General features: G+C 38.2%; 1 protein-coding gene and 1 long non-coding RNA gene across 3 annotated transcripts; one reads left to right on the forward strand and one right to left on the reverse strand.

The window, feature by feature from the left end:
- Window positions 1-1,613: 1,613 nt before the first annotated feature.
- Window positions 1,614-4,123, forward strand: LOC149048286 (uncharacterized). Its single transcript, XR_016184805.1, has 2 exons — window positions 1,614-1,730; window positions 2,952-4,123. It is a non-coding gene; the product is annotated as an uncharacterized LOC149048286 (long non-coding RNA).
- Window positions 4,124-5,719: 1,596 nt separating this feature from the next.
- On the reverse strand, window positions 5,720-15,077 carry LOC113674252 (transmembrane prolyl 4-hydroxylase). Of its 2 annotated transcripts, XM_089199745.1 has the most exons (12): window positions 15,024-15,077; window positions 12,244-12,313; window positions 11,445-11,526; window positions 10,268-10,393; window positions 9,689-9,762; window positions 9,243-9,304; window positions 8,707-8,741; window positions 8,342-8,507; window positions 8,122-8,179; window positions 7,360-7,484; window positions 6,804-6,894; window positions 5,720-6,116 (listed from the first exon to the last, which is right to left on the reverse strand). In XM_089199745.1, exons 3-12 carry the CDS (start codon window positions 11,476-11,478, stop codon window positions 5,823-5,825), a joined length of 1,065 nt encoding a protein of 354 aa, XP_089055871.1. In that variant the 5' UTR covers window positions 11,479-11,526; window positions 12,244-12,313; window positions 15,024-15,077; the 3' UTR covers window positions 5,720-5,822. The 2 variants fall into 2 exon arrangements, with proteins under 2 accessions (XP_089055871.1, XP_027046527.2); XM_027190726.2 differs by lacking the exon at window positions 15,024-15,077 and having other exon boundaries at window positions 12,244-12,802.
- Window positions 15,078-15,420: the final 343 nt, after the last annotated feature.

Genomic DNA, 15,420 nt, shown 5'->3' on the forward strand with positions numbered 1-15,420 from the left:
ATTTGTATTCCATTTGGGGAAGCACTCATTTAATGATTAAGGAAACCTGCTGAAGTTGATTGTCCTTCAGTTGTGATCAATCGGCTGGGTTTATTCGTAATGCTACCCCCCTTGGAGGAGATGCTGATCTATTTTGGATCATCACAAGAGTATTGGCAGGCGTAAAAATACAGGACTGAAATCGTGGTATCAAAGCAGAATACAAAGACTACTAATTACTACGACCTGCTGATTACACAGTGTAATGGTTGTTATTAGAAAAACAAAGTTGAGACAAATAATTATTTCCAGTGATTAGGTGAAAAATTATTCAGTTGCAATTTCGCTAGGAGTCATTTCAGTTATAGATTTGAGTGCGTCCGTTAATCTACTTAAAAGAGAGGAAGAATATCGAAGGTCATATTGAACTGTTCGCTGGAGAGACGCTCTGTTAAAAAAAGCCAAAAACACATCACAATGATGTTAACAAAAAGTCCTGTGCGCCGTACATTTTGTGCCTTAGCGTCATTCACATACAGTAAGTGTAGTCGACGGCAAAACAAGGAACGGATGCATGCATCACAACACAATTAAACATTAACACGGCCGGTTGCAAAAAGGGAGTCACTTTAATCAAATTAAATTATTTACCTACTTTCAATTCAAATTTTTTACTTCACAACATGTTCCAGAAAGAGCATAGGTGTAGACTGGGGACTTCGTTTGGGGAATAAGTTAACAGCCAAAGGAGACTCACAGAATACGATCTTTAAAAATAATGTTAAAAAAATTTGAAAATCCTGAAATGGTTTTGAAATTGGGTTCACCATTATAACATGACAGGACGGAAAACGCGTGCACTGTAAGTACCTCCCGTTGTCCCATACAAAGCCTTAGAAAACTTTTCTAAGGCTTTGTATGGGCTTTTTTTCTGGAGTATCTGGTAGCGCTCCAGGTTGCTTCAATATGCTTACCGCAAGGCGTCATAATCTCGTCACTTTGTGACAGAAATGTCGTTTAACTGAAAGTGAACCAGAACACCAACAGACCTATACATGTCTCAATTTTCCGATGAGGGAATGTTAGGCATCAATGACACGTCATCGCTTGTCAAACTTTGTCAGTAAACATGACTTTCACTTACGTAATTGGCACAAGATATACTACTACCGATCAGGGAATAATAAATAAATCTGATCAGAAGTCTGTGGCAGGTCGGGTGATATTGAAACGCGTGGAAAATGCATTTTACATTTAAAAAAACTTTATACTTGGAGGATTTCAACTGCTTTTTTTTTTTCTGGTAGTCCTTGCATAAACCTTGTACCCTGTTTCATCCACATTAATTCTTCGTAGTTGTACATTCACTGCGAACAAAGCTTTCCGGTTAATTTTTATCGTTTTATCCCGTTGAGATAGGCCGCTGTCCACTAGAATTTTCTACAACATTATATCAGTATGGAAACGCGGGCACAAACTCAGCCACAGGGAATCGAGTACCGAAGACGATCGCCAACAAAAAGCGCGCGCTTAGCGCGTGCTTGGCAAAGTAATCATGCCACGACGATCTCGGGAAAGTACAATCGAAAAAAAACGCAGCATGCGAAATCAAAGGAGGAAACGTGAACGGAAAGGGAGAACAGAGAAATGAGAACACAAAAGGAAAGAGATGCATATTCTTGGCGCGAATGTATTATAGCAAATGGAAAGCATTAGTCGAACAGAATAAAAAGACCCTGGACAAAACCAAGGTAGGTACTCGGTTAGCGTCAAAACAGAATAAAATAGATATCAGAAAATGAGCAGTTGGTTACAAAAAACGATATCACCGAACTGACGCTGAACGTAATCAAACTAGCATTGTCTTGCATTGTACAAAACGTCCTGGGGTTGACTTCAACATAAACTCATAGGGGGAGGGGAGAGTGTAGCCCTCAAAATTCTTCTCCTTTTTATGATGAAATGAAAAAAAAACTACAATCATTTTCGTAAAATAAGGCAAGGAATCCGAAATTGCCTCATTCTGAAATGATTTAGCGGGAATTCATTCATTTCTGTTTGCCAAGCAGACAGGCTAAACTTTCGTCTGAAAAGGTCAGTCATTGAGCTTTGAGCATTTTCCCTTCCATCTTGCCATGTAGTGTTGATCTTGCCCTACCAAGGTTACCACGGATCAAAAAATGGCCAGGGATAGAAATTTCAAGGTCAGGGAAAAGTCAGGGAAATTAAAGTTTTTACACCACTGAGTTTCATACCATGCTGGAAGAAATATTTCAGATGATCTCAGCAATGTTTTAATGAAGAAGAGGAGACTGGACATTTTGTATCCATTTCATCAGGGAAATTTTATTTTTATCATGGATAGGTCAGTACCTTATAGTCAGGGAATCTTGGAAAGTTCTGTTTGTATTATATGAAAGGGATAAAGTTTATCAATAAATCTATTAACATAGGAATTACAATTTCCTCGATTGTGATTAGTTTTAAAAACTCCTATTTTCCACTAATTCACTTGCCAAGTTGTTGTTGGACAGTTCAATAAGCCAAATACATTCAAAGTTGTAGTTTAAGTCAACCAATCACATTCAAAGTTGTGGTTTAAATCAATCAATCACAACCTTGGTTTCAATCACCATAGAAACAGTGTACAGATTCCTAAATTGGGGCTTTCTTTGAAACAGAGAATTGGTTTCCCTTGAGCAATGACAATATTTAAGTGTTCTTTTTAATTTGGAAATTGTAATTTTTATGATTAATTGGTAAAAGGACTTTGTGTCATTCGTTTCGGTCTGTAATCACACTCGTGATAGACAAATTGTACTTCCACTATGCAGTCGTCTGATTTTGTTATCACTCATATGATTACAGACCAAAGACTACTCAGTCCTATTACCACTTATTACACAATCTAGCATGTGAAGCTTATTAAGCTGACCAGCTTCACTTTTCCTCTGTTTATTACTTTATTCCAGATTAGAGACAGGAATACAAAATCAGGACCACCCAGTAGCAAATTTGCCACTGTTAATTTAATTGATCCATCTGAGCTTCAACCAATCAGTGAAAAGGAATTAATACTAGGACAGGGTTCATATGGCCGGTGCATTTTAAAATCTTTCAAAAGATTAAACGTTCTTGTGGTAGAAAAACAATATCTGATGCAAAGCACTAAAGAGATGGTAAAGGAGGCACAAATCATGTAGACTCTCACACACAAAAACATTCCTGCAATAATAGGAATCCAGCTTGAAAGAGAGCCTATATCTCTAGTGATGGAGTTCAAAGCGGAAGAAAATACATCCGCAACAGTCAGTAAACTATTGTATTGCAAAGAATCCAATGGTTTATTAGAGAAAGTTAACAGTTCACTGACAAGCAAAGACTGGCTGATCATTTGTCATGATATCACAGATGCTCTAGCTCACATTCACTCCAAAGGCTTTCTTCATTGTGGTCTCAAATCAAACAATGTTAATATGTAATCCAAGATGGTGGCTCTGGGTCCCAGAACCTAACTTCTGAAGTTTGGTTTTATATGAGACAGGCAGAGTGAAACAAAGAACATGATTTTTACAGATTATGTGTAATACCCAAATGTTATGAACTGCTGAAATTGGCAATATTCTTTCAGTTATCTAAGGAGCTATTTATGACGAATTATGTTATTATTATGCTATTTATATCAAACAAAAAGAAAACTGCATGTAGGCTGCTGGTGGAAACCCTCTGTATTAGTCTGCCCTCTTCCACAGTTAGCAGTGGGATTAGGGAAAGTCACACCACAGTAAATTAAAAACAAAAAAAATTTATCACAAAAACAGTTCCAGCAGCACAGAAAGGCCACAATGTTGGATGGATGGCCAGGTATACAATTGGAAAATAAATTGCAAAATGTGTACCAGCATGTTTGTGTTAATCCCATATTATGAAGTATGAGTTGTTTTCAGTAACTCAGTGTCAAATTTTATGGTATAGTTTTCTGTAATAATAACTAATTATCATCATATTGGCTTTCCATTGTTAGACATTAATGCCAATTTCTTGACCAATTGGAAGTAAAACCAAGTATAACTTGTTTACATATCTAAAAGTAAATAAACAAAGTTAAAACTGGGTGGGTTGCCTTGAGAACCCATCTGTTCTGGTGTGTTGTTTTCTGAGTTCTTAGAAATAAGTGCACACTATCTTAACTCTGGTGTAATTTTGAATATCAGAACCCTGAAGAATAGCTCTTACTAACAGACCTGGTGCATGACACAGTAGTTTGGGTGTGTTTCTATCTGACCAAATGATAGGCTTTGACCTGTTTTGAGACTTATCCGTGTCAATGGTACTGTCCATCTAGTGTGTAAACATAGTACTTTTAAATGAATTCAGTAGACTTATTCATTTGATCATTATCATCTGCCACACAACTGTGTTCCCTATTACATTAGTGTTCACTGTGAGATCTAGAATGACATAAATGTGGTCAAAAATGGTATAATAAATTATTTGAGCCTAAGCCTTCTTGTAGTTGAAATATTGGGAAAGAAAGGAAGAAGAAAATAATCAAGAATATAGAATTAGGCATATGCAAGATAACATTCTGTTTCCATTGTTACTTTAGCGCATCAGTATTCCTGTTGTGAAGATGTCACATCTTTTATCAACAGGACTGCCAAGATGACTCATCTTTTGGCCAGTTTCTGTTTGCTATTGTAACAATAACTCTTGCAGTCCACTGGCAAAGGCCAAAAATTAACTTAGGAATAAAACAAGGATGCTGTGGTTCAAAAAACTTTGTATTAGGACACTGACAGCTTGAACCTAGGAGTCAGCATTTAGGCTTTGAGTTTAAGCAGAGACTTTTCCCTTTTTCTAAAATTTATGATCTATTTGCAAGCATTTTCACAAGCCAAAGCCAAAGCCTTCTCTTAAAATTAATGATTGAAAAACCAAGATATGTTAGTTAACATTTTCTTTCAATTATTAAGTTTCATTGTGGCAACTTCACCTTCACCTAACTTCTTCGCGCCAAGTGGCACAGAAGGCCTCATCCCTGAAACATTTTTGTATATTCATCTCTCATCTCGTACCTATCCTGTGTATCCGTGTATGTAAGCTATGTTCGCGCTAAAAATCTAAAGGTGGGAGGATAACCGTAACTCCACTGACTCACCTCTACAAGTTAACATTTCTCACAGTGCTAGTTCCTCTCATATTAAATAAGTCGTGCTGATTAGACATGGTCGAAATGTAAATGGTATTTTTGACAGAATAATTGAAGACAAGTACGCATGCATTAAGGGTGTCTGGCTCGATATTTCGATACGCCCACGAAATCAATTGACCGTGAAGATCTGAGAGAAAGCCGTTTACCAACAGGCTACTGGAAAGCGCTTTTAGTTATTCACCATACGGTATGGCTGCATACCCACAAATATGTCGTAGAAAAGCCGGTTAAGACAACAGGACAACATGCAAAAGAATGGAGTCTTTTGTTAAGATTAAAGAATCATATTACGACATTCATAAAATTAACCAGGACTCCATTCACGAGCGATGACACATTGATCTCTATAGTTTGAAAGGTTATGGAGTCGCATTACAACACTAACCAGGACCCCAATAACTAGCGATGATAAGTTGATCCCCTACAGTTTGACATGCTTTCACACATTCCCAACAGACCCGGGGAAATAACGCTGCGGGAGATGATACTTGCAGTAAAAGCCATATCCGTCCTCTCATGATTTACGTTGAAAGTCAAATCCACTAGAACAAAGACAGAGTTTTAAATCATGATCACTGTCTAAAAATGCCAAATAGGCGCTAAATTTTTTATCTCAAAATTTCATAAATTAAAAGTTTTTTTCTTCTTCTTCTTCTTTGATTTCAAAGTTACTTCTTATATGCGCAAGTGGTGCGTCAGGGGCAGTAATCCAGTTATTTGCAATCCATTTGATTCCCCTCTGCACACCACACCCCCCGTGAAGGGTGTAATCGTCCCTCTCTCCCAGCCAGCCAGTCTCTTCATCCACGAAGTGATTATACCACATGATAGCCTTGCCTCGCTTTGGGGGGACCACTAGTCTGGCGGCATGGCAGAATTCCATCAAGTTGAATAAATCATCACTCATGGTTTTGATGTACAACTGCGGGAAAATGTAAGAAAGAATGTCGTTAAGTATCTTCGTTGAAACTCTTACTATTGTGCTCCGTTTGTCTGAGATTTCACCGTTTTTCTGGCGAAAATCAAATGGAGTTTAGCCGCAGTGCAACTAAAGAGTGGTTCTTCGTCAATTCAATAGATAGAGGAAAACCAAAAAATAGGAGAAAGTATCTGTGCAAGGACGAGAACTAAAAATAAAAACTCAATGCACATTTGATGCCACGCTCTAAAATCGTAACTAGGCATCAGCGGGTAGTAGGCGAGTGCCTTTGATAACAAAGTCATCCCTGCTCTCCTCATTAGACATCATGCTCGTAAAATTTTCATCAATAACAGGCTTAAATTAGCTTAAGTTTCTGTGCTGAACAGCTACATTTTTCAGCAGTTTTAGCCTTTTTTAGCCCAGATATCAAATCCCACAAACTTAACAAATTCAGAAACAAGAACAAAATCCCCACAAAGTTTAAGCAACTCTTGTTCACGTGAGGAAAAACTTGGAGATTGCGCGAGTTCTGCTTCTCAATCAGTCACATCCAAAAGTAAAAATCAACGCCATTTTGTCGTTTGTATCTTTACCGGCGCCTGAGTTGCCGCCTGGCTTTTGTTTACTATTTTACTACTTGCAGGGCGTTAGTAGTCACTGTAATTTTGGAGTCACTTTATCACTGACCTGTTGATCAAAGGTTTTATTATCAGCAACTGGAAAAGCTGTTTCTCCACCCTCCTCGACGTCATTTAGGTAATACAATATAGTAATATATCTATAAACGAAAAGGAGCATGACTTGAGATTGTCTGTCACACAAGGGCGGAATACCGCGTGGCATGAAAATTTTGCGGGTCTAAATTTTTGCAGATGTTGTGGATCGTCTTTGATCCGCAAAGCTACATTTCCACAGAGGAAAAAAAAAATTTCCACCGCACAATGAATAAAATCCCGCAAAAATTCACCACTTTCAGTTCTCTTAATAATACTCCACGGAATTAGGCGAGAGGAGGGGGCAGACCATTTGTTTAACTTCCATTTGGACAGCAAGTTTCTGATATTCATTCAGTAGAATTTTAGTAAGTTATCAGTTTATCACAATCAGTTTTACCCAATTCTGTTCTTAGTGGGATATCAAAACCGATTTTGAGCGCTACTCTTCCACTCAAACCCTCTCTAGTGCCGCAATGGCCCTTACATGGGCAGTATGTGCTCTTTTCTCGAGAAAATACTTAACTAACCTACAAAGTCTGCAAGCTGGTATCTTGGTGACGTTCAGGTGACAGCACTTGAGGTGCGAGTGAGTAGCCACTGGCTGAGCATCGTGATGAACATTGTAATGGCCATTTTCATCGTACTTCACCACCTGAAGGTTGAGACCAAACTTTGTACGGTAAGTATTTACTTTATAGAAAAAAGGGAGATTTCTCCGTAGTTGGGGCTAAAAATGTGCCATTGATGAAATCTCTAATAACTGCAAGAAAGCATCAAGGATCCAGAAGAGTGTACTCGTACTTTACTTGTATCATGCATGCTACTTGAATTAGTGTTTCAGGTGAAAACGAACAATTGCCCAATGGGATGTCGAACGAGCGAGAACTTCACCTTAAAGGTCGCTCGGTTATTCTTATATCTTTTTGGGAACTACAAACATAAAAACTGGAATGAAATAGCCCAGAAGGGATTACCCTCAGAGTGAGGTCTGTATGGGAGATTAAGAATCATCAATTACTGGATATTCTCTTGTCTGTAAAAAACCAAGTGGGTGGGAACTGAATCAGCATTAACTCTTAGCACCTAAGAGAGATTAACATATTATTTCTCCTTCAATGTTACCCCTGAATCAAACACTAAGGTCACGAGAAGTGATCAGCAACTAAAGAAGCTTGTGGTTGTTAAACAAATCCTGCGTTTCAGCACCTTGGGAAAATGTTTAGAGAACAGCATGGAGAATATGCATATTGATCTTAGGGTGTAAAGGGTCAAAACACCGTAGATCTTACTTGTAAAGGTTCACTTCCACGGATGACACGATCAGATAGCCTTGTTAGTTTCTTTATTCTGTGTAAGAATAAGTCTTAATGTTAATTTGATCAGAAATTGATAATTAACAAAACTGACAGGGTCCCATTGTGGACAAGCCGAGAAATATCCTATCTCAGTTTTCCCAGTAACAACAACAACAACGAAAAGACATGCATGAAAGTGATATCTTAACTTCACCTTTCTCGTAACCTTTGCATAATTTTACTGGCAAACTTTCCCTGATGTAGCCAGGTTTGGTGGCTGTTTCGTTCACGGTGAACTGGTGATAATTCTTTCAGCTTGTTCATATAGTCGTCCATAGCAGCCGTTGGTAGTTTACGAAATTCTTGTATCGTGACTTTACCTACAAGTAAACAATAGCAAGAATTCGGTTCACAAACAAGATTTAAAAACAAGTGCCAAGAAATAAAAACAAACAAATAAATAACCCTCCCAAAATATCCAAGGAATAATCAAGGAGAGGAAAAAAAAAGTGAGAATTGAAAGGTAGACAAAACTACATATGCAAAGAAATAAAAGTTTTAAACAAACCACGAGCATACCATCATCAAACTCTCTGATCTTCAATTTCTTTATCCTGAGGAAAAGGCAAAGTGAAATTTGGTACAAGTTTTGATTCCACAATCAAAACCAGTGGATCATTGGCTGGCAGTGCGGCCGATTTCGGCCCTTATTTAATGCATAATGCAGCGCTAACTGATTTATTCTTTCTTTTGAACCTTTGTTTCACGGACCAAGGTCTGAATAAAGATTCTCTTTTAAAGAAAGGAAGGGATTGCGTGGGCACTGAAGAAAAATGCAGTATTGTGGTAAAATTGAGCAATAAGGGTAAAATTAGGCGACCTCTTTGATTTTGGCGGCTTTTGACGAAAATCGACGAATTTTATTTTACCGCGAAAGTTCGATGAGTAATCACTTCATTCTCCGGATGCCTGCTGTTTTGGACGACGGAAATTAAAATTTCGGGTTCGGCGTGGCATGACCATGATTGACCAGAAGAAGATGGTTACTTTCGCGGCTCAAGATATCCGAGGCAGCTATCTACGTGATTGTGTTAGGCGGAGTAAGTCGTACTCACATGTCGTCGACTTCCTCAGGGGTCATGTAAAGAAACTTATATCTCCGTGAAAAGTGAATTACCTGAAATTAAGAGGTGATGAAAATAGACATGGGCAAAAAATTACCGTTTATTTCACCAGCTATCTAGTGAATAATTTTCTAGCAAACGTTACTCTTAAAATATGAAAAATAATGGAAAATAATGAAAACACTGCGGTTTTGCTTTCTTCCAGATGTTGCAGTAAGAACCTATCAGAATATATTGCTCTAAAAGAAGTCATTTAATTACAAAAAAAAATTTCAAGCATTACGTTTTGAATCTCTAAATTTCTTATACCCGTTTGATTGTTAAAGAATTCTCCCGTCATGAAATTGTTACCTGGAATTTATTAAATAAACAGCCAGACTCATAAAATAATTTATATATCTTTTTAGTACAGAATGGCATCGAAAAAGTTCCACAACCTCGTCTTTAGTTATCTCCTTATCCTGATTTTTGTCCCAGCTTAGATATATACCAGCAGCTCCACTTGCGTGCCCTAGTAAATAAGTAAAAATTTATTGGTACGAAAGCAGGAAAATAGTAAATTTTTAATTTTGTATCGAAACGCATAAAAATCATTTTTCGTCTTGTCAAGAGCGTAAAACAAAGGAAAAAATCTGAGTCCTCACGGGGAATCGAACCTTATACACATTCTCCTGAGGGTATGAGGAGTTTTCGCCCCATTGCAACTTCGGCCTTTAGCACTTTTACGAGTTCGCCCACTGCAGTAAAACGAGTTCGCCCAAAAATCTTTCAACTTTTCTCCTTATGGCAGAAAGTATTTTGTTAAAATTATGATAAATTTAGATCTAGATAAAATTTCACAACGAAATAATAACATAGTTCGGTCAACATACAGATAACCAGCCGTGAGCTGTAACGTGCGTCATTCATTTGCAAATGATCGGCGATGTCGAAAGTGTCGTGTGAAAAAACAGAATACGAATAAGATTTCCTTATTCCTTATTGGAACAAACTATCAGTGAAATTGTTAGCGTTACCTTTCACTTCTTTCTTATGTTGTTCTTGAAATTCATCAGTATGCATGAGGCTATTTTCAAGGCCAAATATTTCAGCTAGGTCGATGATATGCTCACTTTCCTCCTCGCTTAGAAAATCAGGGAGCTCTGTAAAAGAAGACAAGTTTACCTCAAATTTAACTAAAAATGTTTACAAAATCATGAATCTCGTCGCGATCAAGGCTATATTGTCTCTGATTGGTACCAACTGACACCGAAAATAAACCACGTGCACGCGCGCACACATCAAGGTGGCTCATGAAAGAAGTGGGAGATACGGTCATAGCTTTGGCCTGGTGGCTAGTGTGCTGGAGTTTTGATTGAAGGGTTCGAGCCTTGCCGAGTTATTGTCCTGTGATCTTTGGAAACACTTCATTCGCAAAGTGCCTCTCCACCCCGGGGTTTACAGATGGTACAAGCGAACTTTTAGGAAAGCTTAACGAAATGCAAGAGGGTGACCCTCGATGGAGTGGTATCCCGGTTCAGGCAAATTATAGTCTTGGTCGCCTCAACTGAGCTATCGAAACCCGTCGGAGTAAGCCTCAGCATGAGCCTACATCGTAAGCTGTCTTTCAAGTTTCTGTCCAGTATCATGTGAGAGACTAAAAACCATTCTGGCCGGGCATCTTGGAAAAAAAGGCAAAAGGTAACCAAGAAAGCGAGACAAATTATTGCTGGTTTAATGTAAGTATATGAGACCGACTCGAACACACAGCTGTCTGAGCGTACTCCCTTTTTTGTGTAGCATGAAGCGACTTCATAAGAAGAGATTGGGGTGCACTGATTGTTTATGAAAAAGATAACTAAAAAGTAGTTAGTAAAAAAACAGGCTTCATTTATGTTTTGAAATAGTGAAGTTCGTGTCATTAGTCTTTCGAGAAATCACAGATCGCCAATTATGAAATATGTGATCCATTATATCATGGGTAATATTCTTGTTTGGCTTTATCCACTGATTTTAAATTGGCCACCGTGAAGAGTTTCTATAGCTGAAGTTTGGATTGCTAGCCCTGCGTCCGAGAAAATAGATGAACTGTGGGTTGCGTTTGTTTTAAATGCAGAAAATGGAGCTACTCTATTAATGGGAAAGACAAGAACAAAGGAACAGTTGATTTTATGATAAGAAAATATATTCAACTTTTACTCTATGAAGTCTTACCAAACACCGGAGGTTTGGAGGCTAAAGTTATCATCTTGTATTTTTTCCCAGGCTCTAACTCTAATTCCCTCACGTGACCTCTCTGTCAACGAAATGAAGAGCACAAATCAACCCATGTAGTTGACCGTTTTGTAGAGTGCGTTTTCAATCTGGACCGAGGCCTCGCGCGGGCCTCTTTTTCTTTCCATTCCCCTCGCGACGCTGTTGTTCAAGGCCTCAGAACCGACTTACCCTCCACCTCCAAACATACAGGCTACGGCTACACGTACACCTCATTTTGGAGATGTTTGACTTCGATTCACAGTACCTAGTTTGAAGACAGTGGTAACATCTGATCATGTAGTCTGACCGTTCGGGTTACGCTATTCCTCATTGGGGAGGACTGTTTTCAGTTGTGGTGACCGATGTTTCGACAACCTCAGGCAAAGAAATTATCAGAGTCAAGTGAAGATTTGACTTCCGCTAAGGTTGTTGAAACGTCAGTCGCTACTTATACCAACAACAGCCCTTCTCCGTGATAATTCCATTCCGACGATCAGAGTACACGGTCAAACATATCAAATGACTTTAACATTGCTAAAGCACCCGACTTATGTCTGTAATGCGGGATTGTGACAAGTGTATATCTTTTAACGTGTAGCTGAGTATGTCCGGGGAACTTTAAACAGACACTAATATATTCAAAACGCTAAATGGATAATTTTGAAGACGAAAGTCCCTGAATACCATACGCATTCACTGTTAAAACATAAAACCTACATTTCTTACACTGCCATTCAGTTAAGTCGTTTCTATTTACCTTGACTGGATCCCATCTAAAAAGGCGTTCGTGGTCGTCGCTAACAACACATGGTCCTTGATCCGCTTGCCTGGAACACACGCCGTTTTCACAAGAGAGATTAATTTGACTTCCAACATAACAGCTTACAAATCCAAACAGGGCAGTTAAAACCCAAATATAACTGGTATAAATTATCATATCTTAAATTTTTGCTATCTTCGCCTCAAATTCGATAGCAGCGAAGCTTGCAATATAATTTATCGATCTATAAGTTGAACTGGTATAGTTAAATTTTAGTGTTGAATTTTTTGTAAATTATTCAAAGCCTTAGCCCTTACTATCTTCAAATAAAAGATGGACATGTAAACTCTCATCACCAAATTTATACATTATTCGAAATTGAAGCTACGAGAATTTATTGTTTGAACTGGAAAATTCTCTCTGTTGATTATGCTGTTTATTCTCGCCACCTGCCTCTAAACTAAAAGTATCGACCATACGAGGAGAAAAGACATTTTGATCAAATGTTCAATAAAGCGAATACAAGCGCTCGCACAAGAGCACGAATTTATGTAGAGTACCTTTGCGGTACTGTTCGGTTACTAGGTAAAAGGTCTTCCCCTCGACATAGCTGGCTTTGATTATGTCGCATCTGGCTAACTACTTGAGAAAAAGAGGTATTATGTTTTATCAGTTTAGTCTCATTTCGACAGCCAATCCACCACGCTCTGTCCACCCGTGAACACCTGCTGTCTACCTCTTTCAGATTCAAAGCGCCGCAAAGAAAAAGGAAGAAGATTTTTACATGTGATGTAACTCTTCTAGTTTTACCTCGAACTTCACTCTCGGAAAACCGTTCACTTCTCGGAACAGATAATGTCCGCTGACAAATATCCGTGCATATTTTTGCGCCAACTAGAAGCAGATATTTAACTTTATCTTGTTATTGATAAAATCTTTAGAATGTACGCATTTATATTTGGTTTCATTGCAGAAAATGACGAACATTGTCTTTTTGAATGCACCGTGATATTGGTTAGTATTGCATTTTAATTAGCTAAAAGTCGATATGTACAGAGTTCATGCGATGTACGGAAATCCCCGACGGTGAGGAGTAGGAGGGGTACTTATCAGTAATTCCAAATTATCAATAATGGCGAATTGATCCGGTTTACACAACAACACCGACAACAACAAAATTCTCATCGCATGCAACTATCCTTGTTGGAGCTGAGTAACGTAAAAGCATACCAACTACAAATAAGGAGCCTGTGGATTGTAAGATCACATAGAAGAACAGGCAACTCTATTTTCATACTTTAATTGAGATTCAGGTTCCATTCACATTTTCGAGTCGTCACTTGGCCACACACGAAAAGGAGCGTCTCAAAACGATGATTTTTCAAAATGCTCCACTTTTGAGACCGTTTTCGAACCTCCTTGTCAGTTATAGTCTTTTCCAGGTTGCCAGACGAAAACGGACTCTTTTGAGAACCCATTATTGAACGTAGTCGGGGCTTTAAACAGCTTTACCAATACCAAGAAAAAAATGTAGTTCTATGAATCTAGGAGACCATTCTTTAATTCAGGTATAAATTAGTGGAATTAAAACTACAGAGAGTGGTCAAATTAGCGCATCATTAAAACAGAAGTTTCCCAAAACGATTTTGAATTCGCAAACACGCAATTTGACGAGATTTTTTATTGCGACAGCAGGGAGTTTTTTTTTGTATAGACTACCATGTAGGAGGCTTGGGTTCGCCTATCGGCAGAATATACCGAAGAACAAAACACAGCAAGTGTGATGATTAAAAAAAAAAATTGCGAGCGAAAAACATCACGAAACGTTCGTATGCGATGCGAACAGAACCAATGGCACAGAGTTAACATGTAAATTAACATATGAAAAAAACAGAAGGAAATAGGCTTCAATTGTTTGACTTCTTATAACGGATGACAGATCAAAATAAGGTTAGTTCCACCGCAGTATATATCAAATTGAACTCTTTGTTGATGAGTTATTATATTTCCTTTTGCATATGGGAGAAACTTATTGAATTGAACAGCAAATCGACGTGGGAGCTTAAAGTAAATCAATGTCCCAGCAGAAATAACCGGTGATTTTCAGTCAGGAAAACGCACCAGCACTTGCGTAAGCTTGTTAGGCCACCGAAAGTATACCATTTGTACATAAAACAATTCTTCCTAAATTATTGGTTTTACAAGTGATTATGGTTTTGATAAGGGGACTCATGGTAGTTTGGGATCATCGGTCAAAAATCCGCATTTCTTAAAGAATTATGTTTGCCATTACCATGCAACAGACAAAGAGACTCGTCGTGCTCTAGTATCGGAACTTTTTGATAAAAATAAACCAAGGCACTCTTAATGCCACTTCATGTGGCTCTTAGTTTTCTTGTTGACACAGGTTTATCAGGGAAAATGTTAATGACATAAAGAATATAATCAGTTCAACATTCTCCACAGGCTCAATCACCGGCGCACGAGGAAACTTTTTTTATTAAATCTAAATTAAAGTCGATTTAGATAAGTTTCACTGATTGACTTCGCTGAAACGACTTCCAACTATGAGAAAGTCAGGGGGAAATACTGAACTTCTCTGACGGTAACATTATCAGAAAGATTCCTGACTAATGTGTCTGCGAATTGTTCATGAATCGGTTCAACACAGTTTGATTCAACTTATTGTTTTTTTGATTTTAGATTGAACTGCAACGGGAGTTGACAAACACACCTGCTTTTTCGAGGCTTTAACATCTCTTTCTAATTATCCTTACCCAGTCTATTCAGCTACATGTTTTATTATGGCATCCTCACAGTGTCTGATCCTGGAGATTAAAGTGAATATTTCCATTACAAAAGCGCTTAAAAACTCGTTTTCAAGAGCCCCGGTGGCATTTCTATCAGATCAAAGAGTGGTCGAAAAAGAGAATGAGAGAGAAGAAGGACGCCTCCCGCTGGTAATTTTAATTTTGTGGTTCCTATGGTGAAGAAGACGACTCGTTTTGTTGGTTTCCTAGACCTATTATAAGTATAAATACAGCAAACCAAGAAACTCAATTAAATTGTGAATTACAGAAGTGCAGGTTATACAAAAAGGAACCAGTGGAATAACGACAAGGGCAGAAATTCAATCGCCGCACAACAGTGAATAGCGGACCTTAGGCGAGAAAG

This window comes from Pocillopora damicornis, chromosome 3, assembly GCF_964200805.1.
Source record: "Pocillopora damicornis chromosome 3, jaPocDami1.2, whole genome shotgun sequence".
NCBI classification, from domain to species: domain Eukaryota; kingdom Metazoa; phylum Cnidaria; class Anthozoa; order Scleractinia; family Pocilloporidae; genus Pocillopora; species Pocillopora damicornis.